Consider the following 16,462-nt stretch of genomic DNA (forward strand, 5'->3'; position numbering starts at 1 on the left):
ATTGAAGAAATTTTAGTCTTGTGGTTCTCAGCGCAGAATGTGGACTTTGTTTCTTTTCTGTTCTTCGTATGATTCACTGCCTTGGGAAAACTAGTCTTGAGCAACGGTTCGCATCGCAAAAAGACACAAGATGTTGAAACGATCGCCAACAGGTACATGGATGCCCGCGTGGGTGCCAGAGTCTACCACTACCCTTGCAGTACTGCTTATGATATGCTCTATGGTGCAATCGGCTGTGAGTACTGTCATTTCTCAAGGATTTCCGGGAGAAAAAACGCTGAGTTGATTGAATCATAGACTGGAGGATACGACGGTTCGATGATGAACGGCCTCAACATCCTTCCCTCGTACACCGACTATTTTAATCTTAATGCTGCAACTACCGGTCTAAACACCGCGTCAGTATTCATTGGTAGCTTCTTCGGCACAGGGATGTCAGGGGTGCTTACAGATTGGCTGGGTCGTCGTCCAGCACTTCTGTGGGGTTCTGTGGTCGCCTTGATAGGTATCGTCCTTCAGACAGCCGCACAAGATATTGCCATGTTTGTGGTCGCTCGAATTGTATTAGGCCTTGGACTGGCAATCTCGTCAACTGCCGGGGCGGTATATCTTTCAGAAACGTTTCCAAGTCGGTGGCGAGCGTGGGGGGTCGGGGTGCTAAATACCTTTTACTAGTGAGTTAGATTCAACTGTATGGTTAACGATAGAGGGACTGATCTTGACCAGCGTTGGAGCGTTGATAGCCGCCGGTATTACATTGGGGACTGGCCAGTGGAACTCGACTTGGGCATGGCGTGCACCGTCATTGCTCCAAGGCATATTTTCTTTTGCTTGTATCATTGTGATCCCTTTCATGTGAGTTATATGGCACCAGGAAATAGTATGAATACCTGACAGCAGCAGACCCGAATCCCCTCGTTGGTTAGTCCATCAGGGACACCATGACTTGGCACGAGAAGTGGTCGCCCAAACGAACTCAAATGGTAATCAAAGCGATCCTGTTGCGCTGGCAGTATACAAAGAAATCCTTGATACGCTGAACTGGGAAAAGAAACAAGGAAGAACAATGAGCCCGAAAGAGCTTGTCAAAACCCCTGCTGCCCGAAAGCGAATGCTGATCGGGATGTCACCGGGGCCATTTTCTTGTATCGCCGGCAACATCATTGCGTCTTATTATCTTGGTTCAGAACTCGACACTGCTGGTATTACGGATACTGTGGCGCAGTTGAAAGCAGTAAGTGCCATGGTGGTTGAATATGTGGTGCTTTGAAAACTGACTTCGTTGGAAAGAACGTGGTACTGAATGCCTGGTGTTTAGTCTGTGCCCTGACCGGAACGCAGCTCGCAGCCAAATGGGGTCGGAAACCTACCGCTATACTATCCCAAGTACTGCTAATCGCATGTCTTTTCATCATCGGCGGTTTATCAAAATTATATGCCGACGACCCAAACGGTGCGTCAAGTGCGTTGGTCTATGGAGATGTAGCGGTTATGTTTCTGTTCCAGGGTTTCTATTCAATTGCCTGGACGCCATTACTCTATCTGTATCCACCGGAGGTAATGAACTATTCGATCCGAGCAAATGGAATGGCCCTGTCGGCATTTTCGCTGAATGCGTTTGCGTAAGTTCTCTTTTCTTGATGTATCTTTCTCGGCGAAGCTAACAGTAACCAGTCTTGTCTTTGTCTACATCATGCCGATTGGTCTGACCAATATTGGATGGAAGATGTACATGATAAACGGATCATGGGATATCATCATCTTGGTTTTAATCGTACGTTATACTTTTATGGCCCTGGTCGTTCTTCACTCACTAACACTATCAATACATCGCAGGTCGTCTACTGGGTTGAAACCAAAGGCAAAACTCTTGAAGAAATAGATGCTATTTTTGAAGGTGAGAAGCATTCTTCAGTGCCAGATGTCGAGCTGCTTCGACGGGGCAAGGAGCATATCGATGTGGGAGAGGTGGAGCAACAGATTGTGGCAGAAGTGTTGGCGACGAAGAATGATTGAGGAATCGGAAATTTCAATCATGCAATGGAAACGAGTGAAAGGACAATATCGTTGATTCGCAACAATAGCATTTCAGTGAGGTATATGTGCTCGGTGATAACGTGGCGTCACTCGGATCCGAGTGGATATTCTCCTTCCATCAGATGCGCGTTTTTTGCGTCAAACGTCTACCACCCACCTCCATAATGATATACTCGGTCAATAAATATATGGTCGCAATCTTTACCATGATACTCCAATTTAATACAATTGTAATTTCAAAATGAAGCAGAATCAGATCACTCAAGTGGTAGGCTTATGGCAACGCCGAATGCCTAGAGTTCCTTGCCTATCTCCGCCTCGCACCTTTTCCAGCTTTTCCACGGCACAACAACAATACCAACCATCCAGGAAGAATGACGAACGCAGGAAGAGTGCTGAACAGCTGAATCCAAGCTCTGAAACTCCTCAGCCACGACTACGATCAATACAGGACCCCGGCTTCTGGACCTGCAAATCAACTTGGCGCCGCGCAAGGATCAACACTTTACGCTGCCTTGTCGGCTGCACAATTGGCGATTTCTCGGCCCTATGGATACTGCAAACATTCTATCCGGGGCTCGGCATGGGTGTTATCATGGGCGCTTCTAGTATACTCTCTCTCTCTCTCTCTTTCCTACTTTTTTGAAGTTATGCAGAGGCACTAACTACCTCGGGGGAAAAACAGTGGCGTCGGGAATAACGACCTCCCTGATCCTCGAAACAATTCTCCTCCGCCGTGGTGCGGATCGACTCTCATGGTCCATAGCAGCTCGCACAGCGATGGGGATGAGTATGGTCTCAATGCTGGCCATGGAAGCTGCCGAGAATATCGTTGATTATCATCTCACCGGCGGCGTGGTAGATGTCGGCGATCCGAAATTCTGGATGGCGGCAACGGCGTCGGKGGKTGCTGGGKATCTAGCGCCGTTGCCGTATAACTATTTAAGGCTTAGGAGGTATGGGAGGGCTTGTCATTGATAACCTTTGTAAAATTATTGTACTACTTATAAGCCTGTAGGATTGATCCAAGAGGCTGATATCAGGCAGACATGAAACCTCCTATTGCGTAGGATAGCGCAGCTTTAAATATCAATTGTATAATGCTCCGAAGCAAACCCTAATCCTGGAAGTTCTGTAAATAGCGATTGACCAGAAGTTCGCAGTTGACAGTTCACATTTGGACACCTCAACGCTAGGGAATCGATAATGAAAGGATCCGGAGGGTAGGTATGCCGAGCTCTACCTCTATGAGAGCTTTTCTTGAGGGGTTGAAACAATAATCCAAAACGTAGAATAGATTAATCCACGAATGAATAGTAAACACCATGTCTCAGGCTATCAATGTATGAACTTCGTGATGCGGTGCGATAGGCTGGAAACGTGCAGAACAACGACGGTTGTGGCGCTCAGGATCCACCGCGGAAAGATTCTGCAGAGGCTTTAATTACGTAGTAATGGCTAATGTTTCAATGTAGATTACCTTGATCGATCTATACACGAAGCTTGAGAACGGGAATTCTTGGAGGGTAAGTATTCGATGTGGATGATGGGTACTATGATATAGAGCACCAGCTCAAAGAGCCCGATGATCGGATACACAACTGCCCAGGTCATAAATCGGAACAACGGCGAGTCTTGGAGAGTCTTCGATAGAAGTCGATGAGTGCGAACCATTTAAACGGTCTATTATGTATGTAACGGTCGACCGATCTAGATTCTAGAACCTACGTAGGTGGTTGATCTGATTGCGCAGTCATACTATGATTGGCTGCATCTGTCAAACTACACGCAGACTATTGATTCACTATTGAAAACTCGTCCACATGAACCGCGCCCAAGACATGCCTGATCAAGTCAGAGTAGGATCTCAATTGGTTATATACGTAGTAGAATTAATTCTCCGAATCAGATGCTCCCGCTTTCACGGCGTCTATCGTCGTGGGTTGGCCTTATCCTGCAGGGCTAAAAGCATCCATGGATATAATACCGCAGATGATCCGTTATATAAAGCCTATTGTTTCCTATTTCTCCCACCTCATAGTTCTCTTGCTCCCACCTCTCGTTGAGAATACCTGTCTTTAATTACAGCAAAATGTTCCTATGTGCTTGGGAACGCAAGCGCCGCCCAGCTCTTCCAATGACCATGAACACTTAAACGAGGCATTCGCTTCGGTTGCATGCATTGACCCAAATGACACACCATAATTATATTCACAACTCGGTCCTTGAATGGAGATTTTAGGGTACGCGTTGGTGAAATACTGCCACTGCGAAACGTGTTTCTAGCCAGTAAATTGTACTGCGCTGGAACAGTCGCAGGTATCGCCGGGAAATTGCCAAGGGTGGATCCGTCTCACGGAAGCTTTTGAAGCTTATAGTATTCACGCCAAAATGGAGGATGGATGATGATGATGCGTTCCTATGAAGACTTTCTGGCTGGTCAATACTGTCAATGGCAACCACAGCTCGGGACATGTCGAATAGATCTGGTCCCTCCACTCGTCACTCTACCGAGTGTATCATCCACGTGAGGACCATAGGCTCGCATCCTGAGGTTCTGCAAGTGGGGCGCCCGTTCTGCCACGAGGTTCGAGAATGCGTCGCTTTGAGCATTCCACTGATGAGAGCCTCGAGGCGCTGTGCCATGGTAGGAGAAGAGCGTGAAGAGGTGAAGCAGTGGCGCGACTGAGCAAAACGAGAGAAAGACGAGCAAGAGCGACACAAAAAGAGAAAGAGCTAGGCCAAAAGCTCGAGCCTTACTCATAATAAGGGGATCTTCAGGCGGATAGCCAATCAGCAGCCCAGCCACCGTCCAGCCAGCCGCTGATGAAGAATTCTCCTCAGAAGCGGTGGAAGAGCTTTGCTCATTCTGTCTTTCTATTCTTTTCTTTTGCTGGAACGCGATAGCCACCACGGCTTCTCATTCGACTCCCCTGCGTCTATCGTGTCCCGATGTTGCGGTGAATCGACTACCATAGCTCCCACGTGAATCGCACGCGATTCGTCGCCCCGGCCCTGCAACGAGCCCTACGATGTCTTGGGCTCGTCTTCCCCTGTGCAACAAGAATGAGTCCGGCCGTGAGAGGCACCCGAGCGCGATCAACCTATTTGACATCCACCTGCCTCCGAAGTGCCTCCGGAACTAGTCAGTAGCTGTGACTGTCTAGACCCGCGTTTTCTCGATCGTCCTAGGCACGATGGCTCTTCATAATTTCGTCAAAAGGAATCGCATTCTGTCGCATTTCACCCCCCGTCTAACCGCGGCCGTTGGTCTGATTGCGCTCTCGAGTCTCAACTATGGCTTCGACAATCAGGGGCTTGCGACTAGCCAGGCGATGACGACCTACAAACAACAATTCGGAGTCTGGAATCCCAAGACAAACTCTTATGCTATTCCTACTTACTGGACATCTTTGTTGAATAGTTTGAATTTCATTGGTTTTGCATTCGGTGCGCACCCATCCCACCCGTTCGTCGCCAGCGTTTTTCGAGTTACAGTCGTATTGATTGTCGCCACAGGATTATATATAGGCAGTATCATCAGCGCGCGGTATGGCCGTCGTATGTCCATGTTTTGCATGTGCGTATGGGCTACCATGTCGGCTACAGTGTTGGTGACGTCCCGCAAGATCGAGCAAGTTCTGGCAGGTCGCATACTAAACTACGCTTACATCGGCATGGAGCTTTCGACCTGTCCACCGTTCCAGGCCGAGATCGTTCCTGCGCCAATTCGAGGATTCGCCGTGGGAACGTATCAGACGAGTCTACTTCTCGGGGGTATCATTATCAACAGCGTCTGCCGAGGGACTTCTGAGTTGACTACCAACGCCGCTTGGAGAATACCGCAAATTTTGTTCTATATCGTCCCTTCTGTCGTTGCGATTTTCGTCTGGTTCATCCCAGAGTCCCCGCGATGGTTGCTTTTGCAAGGTCGCGAGAAGGATGCGCTCGAATCGCTACGCCTGCTTCGTACCACTGGAAGTCACGAGTCGGATTACGATCCTGGGCAGGAACTTTACTTGTTGAAAAATTCCCTGTTGGAGGAACAGAATCAGGGGACATACAAAGACCTTTTTCGAGGTAGTAACCGGAAGCGAACTTTCATCGCTATGGGAATGAACTTCTTCATTCAAGCCACGGGCTCGCCGTTCACTGCTGCTTACGGCACGCTGTTTATTCAGTCGCTCAACTCATTGAACGCATTCGACTATTCGATTATGAGTTCCTGCATCAATACATTCTGCTGTCTTGTTTCTATTACTATAACTGACAGGGTAGGTCGGCGGCCTATCCTGCTAATAGGTTCAGCCCTGCAGGTAGTATGGCTATTCTCCATGGCCGGGATTGGGCTTTCCCAAGATCCAACATCCAGTCAAAAACACGCCGTTATCGCCTTGACCGCGCTGTCTTCAGCTAGTCTATGCTTTAGCTGGGATCCGCTGAATTATATTGTTACGACCGAACTTCCAGCATCCAGGCTGCGCGACAAGACGCAACGGGTTGCATCTTTTGTGAATGTCGCTACCAATTTCGCATTCTCTTTCAGCACGCCTTATCTCCTCGACGAACCATATGCAGATCTCGGATCGAAAGTAGGATTTATATTTGGTGGTTTGGCCATTGCGTCGTTTTTCTTTGCATATTTTTGTGTCCCAGAGATGAAGGGACGTACACTCGAAGAGATCAATCGGATGTTTCAGGAGGGGGTCCCGATTTGGAGATTTGGGAATTATGAGGCTCCGGTTGAGACGGGGATTGCGTCAGAGATGGTCGTCGTCGTTGAAGATGAAGATATTATTCAAAGACACGCTACTTTTCATGAAAGCACTATCGTCAAGTGATGTACGTGCACATACAAAAAATTGATATTGAAGGGTATGCCGTATCTACGGATTTAGATATAGTGGTATATATGACATCAGACTACTTGCATATGAGTCGAATTCCAAGGTTACTTTCTTCTGGTAGGATGATATATATTCAGCTCCCACACGTTGACTACTCCGAATGTGACTATTCCGACTATCTGAGTAAGAGATTATGGCCAAGGAAGCGCACTTCTGCCCTTTTTGCGCCCACGAATTCACCAACATAAGAGGCATCATAAAACATCTACTCAAATACACAGCAAGATGGCTAATCCCCGCCGATGGAGTCCATGACGTGTCGGGGATCAAAAACCTCGTCATGATGAAAGATCACTTCGACGACCAGGAAGAAGTAGGAGGAGGAGACAAAAAGGCTTCTTACAAGTGCCCGTCCTGTGCAAAAGTCATCTACCAGCGGCGCAGGTTCATTGAGCATGTTGTTTATCGACAGCATTATGTTGCTATTGACGGCTTGAAGGCAACCCCGGAGTCACCGGGGTTTTCAATTGACCCGGAGCCTTATAAGATATGGCCCCCGGCGAAAATTTTCGCCTTTCTCGCTCTCCCTCCAGGTAATTCCATGTCAGCATGAGGGATTGGCAGGCACCTTTGGCTAACGAAACGCGATTCAAAACTAGAGATACGATACGAGATATACAAAATTATTTTCTGCTTTGAACGGATCGAGGTTTCTAGTGTATACGAGAGCAAGATTGAATCAGACAAGGGATTATGGCTTCAACATAGTCCGTCGATCAACCTGCTAGCCATCATGGCGACGAGCCACCAGGTGTACCACGAGGCACGTCGGGTGTTTTACCGGCTCAACGCATTCATATTTCGAAGCAGAAGAGCTCTGCTCATGTTTCTCATCAGCATTGGAAGAGAGAACGCTTGTCTCCTGAATACCGTCAAATGGCGGCGTGACAATGACGATGACAACGATCATTATGAGAATCATATCGACATGATCAAGCCATTTCTGACTCAACAAGAGACCTCGGAAGGGCAGCAGCCGGAAGAGGAAGCCAATATCTGGAACAGCGAGGCCCAATACCGCAAAATCTATCAGGCGATCAAAGGATCGGCGAGTTTGAGTCCCTGGTATTGGCAGTCGTATTGTCTAACTCGGCTTGATGCGCAGCCAGGGGATAGTCAGCTTCGCGACGTCGATGGCCTTATAGCTGCAGGTCGCCGAACCCGGTTTTTGTATGACATTAAATGCTACGAGAATCACAAAAGAGGCAGACACATTAGGGCTGGATATGAAATGCAGACACGGTTTGTTATGGATACCGATCGAGGACGGATGGATGCTCTTATGTCCTCTAGTGATTAGTACTCAACAGTGATCTATCTTGCTACGAAGTCTGCTACATCTGACCATGCGTAGTATAGTATCATCATTGCACAATCAAGGCTCTCCAAATCCATGGATAGTGCCATACCAAGTACACGCAGGTTCAATATGGCACAGTAAGGTATAGCCATACCAAATCCTCCAGTTAAGACCCCTTTTCCATCTCCAAAATTTGAGAGCTATAACGAATTCCTCAGTATTTGTAGTTGACCACCTTTTATAACTCTTTTGCATTTGTTTCGAGATAGCATCCCAGTGGATTACTAGATTGGGGTGTATAGTATCAGAATTGCTCTTCTTATATCCAAGTAAAGGGAACTACCTCTTTCATCCGATGTTCCTCATTCCTCAACATTTCAGGTGACTTTTCATTGCCAGAATTGATGTTGACGGCACTTTCCATGTTTCACTGTGATATTTTGTTATGCTATGTAAGTGAGTAGATAAGCGCTTGATGTAAGAAAGAGCACACATAAATTTAAAGAAATTTCATATGAGTTTCTTTAACCAAACTTGTTCTCATGCAAAGCTTCTTCACAGAGAGAACTCATATCAGACAAAGCTTCAGCCGCGTGTTCCTGGCTGTGTCCTTTGCCTCAACTGGATTTCCTGAAGGGTTCACATTAGACTCTCAGTTCCTTCCCTTCTGCAAACAAATGATTCTCTCCTACAACTAGTCCTGTGTTTGAAGCCTACCACTTTTGACCTTCTATAAGAGTCAACTGACCTTTCTACCTAGCAAACCAAGATCAACAGACATCCTGATTCAGAAAGACCCATGCGAACCATGCGACAAAAAATCAAGCAATTGACAGAATGTGCTGCGAAGATTGCATCGATTGCTTCCTCGAGGACTGGTGCTGGTGTTTCGGAATACTTAGAGCGGGTCGTCGACGAAGAGATGACCCAGAACGTGAGAGCGTGATGGTCCGTCGACAGATCGATGGAAGACAGGTCACCAGCATTGAGACAAGGCCAAGACGCCGCTCTCGAAGCGTAAGTCTATTGCACCCCTGTACTTATGATCGTGTCTTACTCCAGGATGTACAGACGACCAATCGACGCCATTTAATGATCACACCACTACCGTATGGGGTTACGCGTAACACCGGCAATACCAATGCTGAAGACTCGAATCGTGACAGAGGTGGACGGGTTGGGCAACAAGGAGGGGCGAGCTCGAATCTGAACGATAATCAGAGAAAAGACGCCGGTGCTCAGACCACTGATAGTGTGATCCTTGGTACAGGAGGTTCAGCGTCGGGCTCTGGAAATCAGCAAGATAACCAAGGCAAGGGCAAGGGCAAGGGCAAGAAGAATAACAACCGGGACAGCAACCAGAGGAACGATGACCAGGACAAGAAACAGGACACTGAGGACGGCAACAATGACAAGAACCAGGAGAACAGCAACAACCAACAAAATAACAGCGGTGGCAAGAAGAACAAGAAGAAAAACAAGAAGGAACAGTCAAGCCAGGACTCAGATCCCCAAGAAGAAAGCTCAAAAGTCAACGACAAGAGTGTTGACGCCAAAGATGAATCCGAGGATAAGGGCAAGGGAAAAGCCAAGGATGATGATGAAACTCAGAATTCAGGTACCAACAAGAAGAATGTCCACTTTTCCGAGAAAGATAACAGAAAAGACGAGAAAAATGACGATGCAGAGGCTGAAAACCCTGCCGAAACGCCTGACTGGCCTTCTGAAGCTGCCGCGGAATGGGAAAATACTACTGGAGATGATTCAGCGACGGCAGCCAATACAGGTACTTCTATATGGGGAGCCAATACAGAGACTGCAGCATGGGATGCTGATAATAAGGAACCCGCTAATGTCCAATGTAAGAGCTCACACTTCCATACCAGGGACCAGGATCCTAACACCAGGCAGGGTAGAAATCGACTACGGGCCAGGAGCAACAGTCGCACCAGGAGCCACAGTCGAGCACGGAGCCGCTCATATGAGGAGAATGAACTGAATACTAGGCCTTTATCATGTAAGCCGGTGCTAGGTAGAAACGGACACTATAAGTATTGGGCGTGTGATAGCGATGGGATATTTTCGTTAAGGACAAGGGCAGAAATTGACGAGCATTGTCAGCCAGGACGGTGGGAGGAGGACGGGGGGCATGAATATTTTAGAAGCCATAGGTGGTAGCCAACTCTAAAATGCACAAGTAATGGATGGATGGTCATTTTTTGTTTCATGGAAAGTATGTTAGATTTGAAAAAAATGTCGTTCGTTCTAATATAAAAGTCGAGGAGGGAAGGAGACCGGACACTTGATCAGCAACATGTAGCCGATTCAAAGCAGTTGAGCGGCAGAAAATTAAGAATATCTTTTATTTCTTTAGTAGTGTATTTTTTCCCTTCTTTTTGCGAATGCGACTCCTGTTACATGAAGTGTGATGTTGAGCTTTCAAATTGGGGAAAGATACGGCGGCCAGGACAAACCACAAACGCACCTGTTGCCATCATCAAAACTTCAACGTCCGAATCTTTTTGCTGTAAAGCTCACCTAACGCACCCTACACACCCCGACACCAAACACATATACCGACCATGGCTTCTGTCGCGTCAGGTCTGTTCAAGTCTCTACCGAAACCCAAATATACAGGCGAGGATGAAGAAATTCCGTCCCACGCGCAGCAACGTGGGCCCCGAGTGCTCGGCGCGGGCGCTCTCGATGAGAGTCAAATTGTACTAAGGGTAAATGAACCAGTCTGAAAAGCTCTACTGACTACGACAATGTACTAATAAAGAGTTGTAGAAAACCGGCCCTCCGCCGTACGGTAACAGAACGGGATGGCGACCGAGAGCGCCTGAAGATTTTGGCGATGGCGGCGCCTTTCCAGAAATTCTCGTCGCACAATATCCGCTCGATATGGGTCGTAAAGGCGGCCAAACTACATCCAACGCTCTGGCAGTCCAGGTTGATGGAGAAGGGAAAGTCAAATACGATGCTATTGCACGACGCGGACACAGCGATAATCGAATCGTCCATGCCTCGTTCAAAGACCTCATTCCGCTACGACAACGGGTGGATATGGGCGAAATCTCACTCGATCGGCCCTCACAGGAAGAAGTAGCGGAGCAAATGGAAAAGACAAAAGATGCACTGGCCAAGCTAGTCACTGGAGCAGTCGCAGCCCAGAAACCAAAAAACGTCCGCGGTGGGCAGAGGGCTGATCCCACGTTTGTGCGATACACACCGGCGAACCAGATGGGCGACACAAGTAAGAAGAATGATCGTATTATGAAGATTATGGAGCGACATCAAGATCCCATGGAGCCTCCGAAATTCAAGCATAAGAAAATTCCTCGTGGTCCACCTTCACCACCTCCGCCAGTGATGCACTCTCCTCCGCGAAAATTGACTGCAGAGGATCAAGAGGCGTGGAAAATTCCACCACCGGTCTCGAATTGGAAGAATCCTAAAGGTTATACGGTACCTCTCGATAAGCGTCTGGCAGCAGACGGCCGAGGGTTACAAGACGTTACAATCAACGATAAATTCGCACAGTTCGCCGAAGCACTATTTACAGCCGATCGGCATGCAAGAGAAGAAGTCCGGCAACGAGCACAAATGCAACAGAAATTGGCCGAAAAGGAGAAGGCACAAAAGGAAGAGCATCTGCGACAACTCGCTCAAAAGGCGCGCGAGCAGCGGTCTACTGCGGCCTCAAGTCGTCGGGAGTCTCGTGCCAGATCTTTCAGTGGCAGCCGAAGCCCATCACCTGCGTATTCGTCGCGATCGGTCTCGCCTAGCGATGATGAGTCGGCGGCGCGAGAGCGAGAGCAGGCTCGTCGTGAGCGCCGACAGGAGGCAGAGCGACAATTGAGGCAGTCACGCATGGGAACAGAGCGTCGTATCCAGATGATGGCTCGGGAACAGAACCGTGATATTTCCGAAAAGGTGGCTCTTGGTCTAGCGAAGCCTACACAAAATACCGAGTCCATGTACGATTCGCGCTTGTTTAACCAGACTAGTGGAATGAGCACGGGTTTCAACGAGGATAACCCTTACGACAAGCCTCTGTTTGCAGCACAGGATGCCATTAGCAGCATCTACCGTCCTCGCGCACAGGCCGATGACGAGTACGATGAGGACGCTGCCTCTGGTGAAATGAACAAGATCCAAAAGAGTGGTCGGTTTGAAGTTCTTGGACGGGCCAAGGAGGGATTCCGGGGTGCAGCGGAAGCTGAGGTAAGTCTACCATGTCTGTGTTCTAGGCTAATACTAATAAAATTCGTGCTATAGGCTCSCGACGGCCCAGTTGAGTTTGAAAAGGATACTGCGGATCCGTTCGGTATTGACAGTATGATTGCTGATGTTACTGGCGGTGGCTCAAGTGCCGGCCAAAAGCGATATGGAATCCAGCAGGCCGATAGAGACGAGGATGGGGGCCGCGGATCGAAGCGGGCACGGGTAGACGAGGAGGACTAGTTGATATATCATAAAATCTTGTGTATTATAGCGACTTGTTAATCATATTGAACAGCATGCTCTTTTCTAGTTAGAGCTTATACAGGATGTGGATTTAATCAAAGGATGGTCATCTCAGCACCAGACCAAGGCAGATCTCGACGGTCGAACTTTCCAACTTCAGTTCTTGTAGTAGTCCATAGCTTCAAGCCAACAGCATTAGAGACTCCGTGTTCGTAATCGTATTCATGCAATAGGCAGTTTGACGGCAGCGTAAACTTTTAATCCACAGTAACAAACTACGACCCTCCGACCATGACCGTGATAGCCGTACACAACCTGCCCCAGGACCCTGCAACGCAGAGAATCGACGAATTGGCATGCCAAAGTCTCCAGAATCCAAACTCGCCCAAGCAAAGAGGAGACGAAGAAGAGCTCAGTAGAGTCAGCATTCTGCAAAAAGCGGAGAATTTGCGGGGAGAAGTGGATCACTCATGAATCGTGTTCTGTCAACATGCCGGATTATTGAGTACTGTAATACGAAATCAGCTCTGTTATTAGATTAAGTATTGGATCATGCTTTTCCTTCGCAGAGAAGACGGTGTGATGTGTGGACTTTTGTTTTGCGTGTATACCCACTAGATTTGAATACTGCACGTTGTTTGAAAGTGGACTGTAGGCGACATTGAATTAACTCAGCGCATCATCGCCCTTCTGCTTCAGGGACATAATCAGTCGTTGATGGATGGCTTCATGACGCTGCCGGATTTTCTCGCTGCCATTCCGAGCTGATCGATCTTAAAGGAATCGACATCGGCAGAGATATTCGTCCAACATGTTCTCGATGAACAAGAACCACCACTTGCATCGATTCCTGCTCGCTATTTCTAGCAGGATGATCACGCAGTTGACAGGCATCAATGTGATTGCGTTTTATCCCACGTCCATCTTCGAAGGCACCCTCGGATACTCCGGCAGCGACGCCCACATCTTTTCCGCGCCTGTTTGCAGATGTGTTTCGCCCTCGGCGGTTTGACCACAGTCTTCGTCGTCGACAAATTCCGCCGCCGCTGCCTAATTTTTTTGTTTTCGACAGCACGCATGGTCCTCGCTGAAGCCGCCGTCGCAGGCCAATTGTCCGATCTGACCACCATCACGCTGGCCGCCCAGCCATCTTTTCTACTTCATGGTTGTCAGAGTCACGCTTACCGCGTTCGCGAGCGTTGTATGGCGATACAATATATGTCTTTACCGCGACTAGCGCGGCGAGTTGTGTGGTAATTTATTTGTTTTATCCGGAGACCAAGGGGAGGTCATTAGAACAAAGGGACGAGATTTTCTTGCAATCCCAAATCGAGTTGGAGCTAGTCAAGGTGGCCAAGACGCTTCCTGTGGGAATAGATATTATGGCTACGATTGAGGCGTATGAGAAGAGGGCTGAGATTGAGGGTTTGATGGCTTAGCCTCTGCACTGTAGCCATATCAGATACTCCTACCTACCCAGTATAGCCACAATTCATAATCCCCGCAAATGCTTGTTCAAATTGAAAAAAACTTAGTAAATTGGCCAAGTGTGGGGGACAGAAACCGGGGGGAGCACGTAATCCAGTCTCTTTGCCTTGCAATACGTACACAGCAACCAAGGCCGTGGTACGTACCCTACCTACGTGGTGCGCAGTAGAATCAGTGGCGACGGTCAACTGATCAAAACCATCCCTCAGCCATTAAACCGGCCTCATAACACCACCACCCACCACCACCACGGATCACGTCAGCGGCTTCTCCAACTCGCACATGTGTAACAATCAAAAAGGATGCATTCCGTCTACGTAATTTCTTTTTCTTGGAGTCACTCATTTACCCCGTGGGGGAGCTGGAAATTTGAGTTTGTCCGCTAGGGTTAGCACGTGCAGCGAGCCTATCATAGAAGGGAGATATATTACTACGTATATTCTTTCTTTTCATTGCTTTTTTTTTTTCGATTTCCTCCAGCTCTGTTTCCTGGAGTGGAAAAAGACTGTCCGTTATGAGATTGAGACTTGTGGTAGTGTAGAAGAGTATAGCGTTGTATCTCGAAGAATTGTTCCTTATCTCGGAAGAGCATTCCGATGAGCACACACACTCACACACACAGAGTTTTTCGACCGAGAGATTCTGGATGGGAAATGTTTGTAGAGGTAGCGTGATCAAGTGCCGTGTACAGATAGGGTAGAACCGGCCAGGGAGTACATAGTGCCGTTCCACCCAATCGTTGTGCCGAATGTACCCTATCTTTCGTAAGACTAACTTACCTACTCATACGTAGTAGGAAAGGAGCAAAAAAGTGCAGCCGTCTAATCAGGAAATGATTAGCTCGATTTTCTTCTCTCTCCACTTGTCATGCAAGTCAGGAATTAGCACGTAGTTAACTTCTTTACATAGTAGTGCGAGATAGCAAGGTGTCAGGACACAATAGCACTGGCTGACTATTTATCAGAACGAAAGCGCGATATGCGCAATTCAGATCCAGATGGCACGGMCCTGCCATACTGCAGCAGCGCAGATTCAGTGAGTAGTACGCAGTGCGTACGTACTGAGAACCTTGTCAATATCGAGGTCAATATTTCTGATCGGAATGTGCTCAATGACTTCACCCTGGGGTTGCTGTCTGAATGGCTGAACTCCGTCGAATAGGAAGTCATCTAGCAATCAGTTGGACGAACCACCATACACTTTTCTCCGATCGTCTGCTCCTAGTGTCTTGATTACATCTGCACGTACCTCACTTAGCGCACGGATACATGCATAGATCCCTGGACGAGTTTATTGTGCGAGTTCAGTACCTGTCGTAGCATCGTGCCTGACAACTCACCAAACGCCCGGCTCAATGCAGTACTAGACACTTATATACATACTACATAGTAGCTTGATCAAGCGCTGCGGCCGCCGTTTTAAATACGTAGTACGTACCCCTCTCCAGGTGCTAATAGCGCCGGAATGCTGGATTCAGTCTTCCGTTCATTTACTCATCGAGTCGTAGGAACTACAGTAAAAATAGAGTGACGTGGTCTGACTCGGCATCACATTGCGAGTACGTATCAAGCGCCATCGTGGCGGTTCTGCTGAGCCCTGCAGTCCGGAGACACAATACAGCTGAGCAGAATGCCTGTCTGATTGGCCACCAATCCAGAGGCTGATTAGTGAGATTACCGCATTTGGTAAACCATGAATCGCCAATCGTCAAATCAGTGGCTGCGACGCTTCTCACGAGGCAATGCGATAATCGTGATTGTTTGCAATTTGCACGAAAGCGACACTCAATTGATGCACTGATCGTCCGGTGGCTGCTGGCTCGAAAATAAGAGGGGTCTGGGAGTGGGAGTTGTCACAGCTCGCCTAGAGATAAACAGAAAACGCTTTGTACTTTGACCTACGTGGGGAAATGCCAGAGAGAGCGAGATACGGATAGATTGGCCGCAAACAGCACTAAGCGAGAGAGGAGAAGATAAGACGAGGTTGAGAGGAAGAGAAAAGAGGAGAATCACACAGCAGTAAAGAACACAGAATAGAAAATAGTACAAGGAGGATAGACTAGATGGTGATGCAAGTAGAAAGTCGAGAAAGCAGACGAGCACTCAGAAAAGAAAGAAGGAGCGACCCACTCCGGGCAGCGGATAAGGAAAGAGTCATCGTCGTGGTTCTTTATCGCGCCTTCCTCAGTTGATTCCCCTCATTCTTTCTCTCTCTTCCTGTTTTCTCTTTACTCTTTCTCTTCTCTCTTCTCTCTTCTCTC

At 48.0% G+C, this 16,462-nt stretch overlaps 3 protein-coding genes across 3 annotated transcripts; all 3 read left to right on the forward strand.

Annotated features, from left to right (window-relative positions):
* Positions 1–130: 130 nt before the first annotated feature.
* BHQ10_007552 (uncharacterized protein) lies at positions 131–2,016 on the forward strand (the record flags this gene model as incomplete). The annotated part of the gene is made up of 7 exons (XM_040880260.1): positions 131–235; positions 298–674; positions 727–855; positions 904–1,234; positions 1,291–1,622; positions 1,675–1,774; positions 1,837–2,016. The coding sequence occupies 7 exons, from the start codon at positions 131–133 to the stop codon at positions 2,014–2,016; spliced, it is 1,554 nt and encodes a 517-aa protein (XP_040736055.1).
* A 3,218-nt stretch (positions 2,017–5,234) lies between these two features.
* Positions 5,235–6,878, forward strand: BHQ10_007553 (uncharacterized protein; the record flags this gene model as incomplete). The annotated part of the gene is made up of 1 exon (XM_040880261.1): positions 5,235–6,878. One exon carries the CDS (start codon positions 5,235–5,237, stop codon positions 6,876–6,878), a length of 1,644 nt encoding a protein of 547 aa, XP_040736056.1.
* A 346-nt stretch (positions 6,879–7,224) lies between these two features.
* Positions 7,225–12,711, forward strand: BHQ10_007554 (uncharacterized protein; the record flags this gene model as incomplete). The annotated part of the gene is made up of 7 exons (XM_040880262.1): positions 7,225–7,477; positions 7,544–8,114; positions 9,147–9,261; positions 9,316–10,030; positions 10,846–10,973; positions 11,035–12,471; positions 12,526–12,711. The coding sequence occupies 7 exons, from the start codon at positions 7,225–7,227 to the stop codon at positions 12,709–12,711; spliced, it is 3,405 nt and encodes a 1,134-aa protein (XP_040736057.1).
* Between the last annotated feature and the right edge of the window lie 3,751 nt (positions 12,712–16,462).

This window comes from Talaromyces amestolkiae (assembly GCF_001896365.1).
Source record: "Talaromyces amestolkiae strain CIB chromosome Unknown scaffold16.1, whole genome shotgun sequence".
Taxonomy (NCBI): Eukaryota; Fungi; Ascomycota; class Eurotiomycetes; order Eurotiales; family Trichocomaceae; genus Talaromyces; species Talaromyces amestolkiae.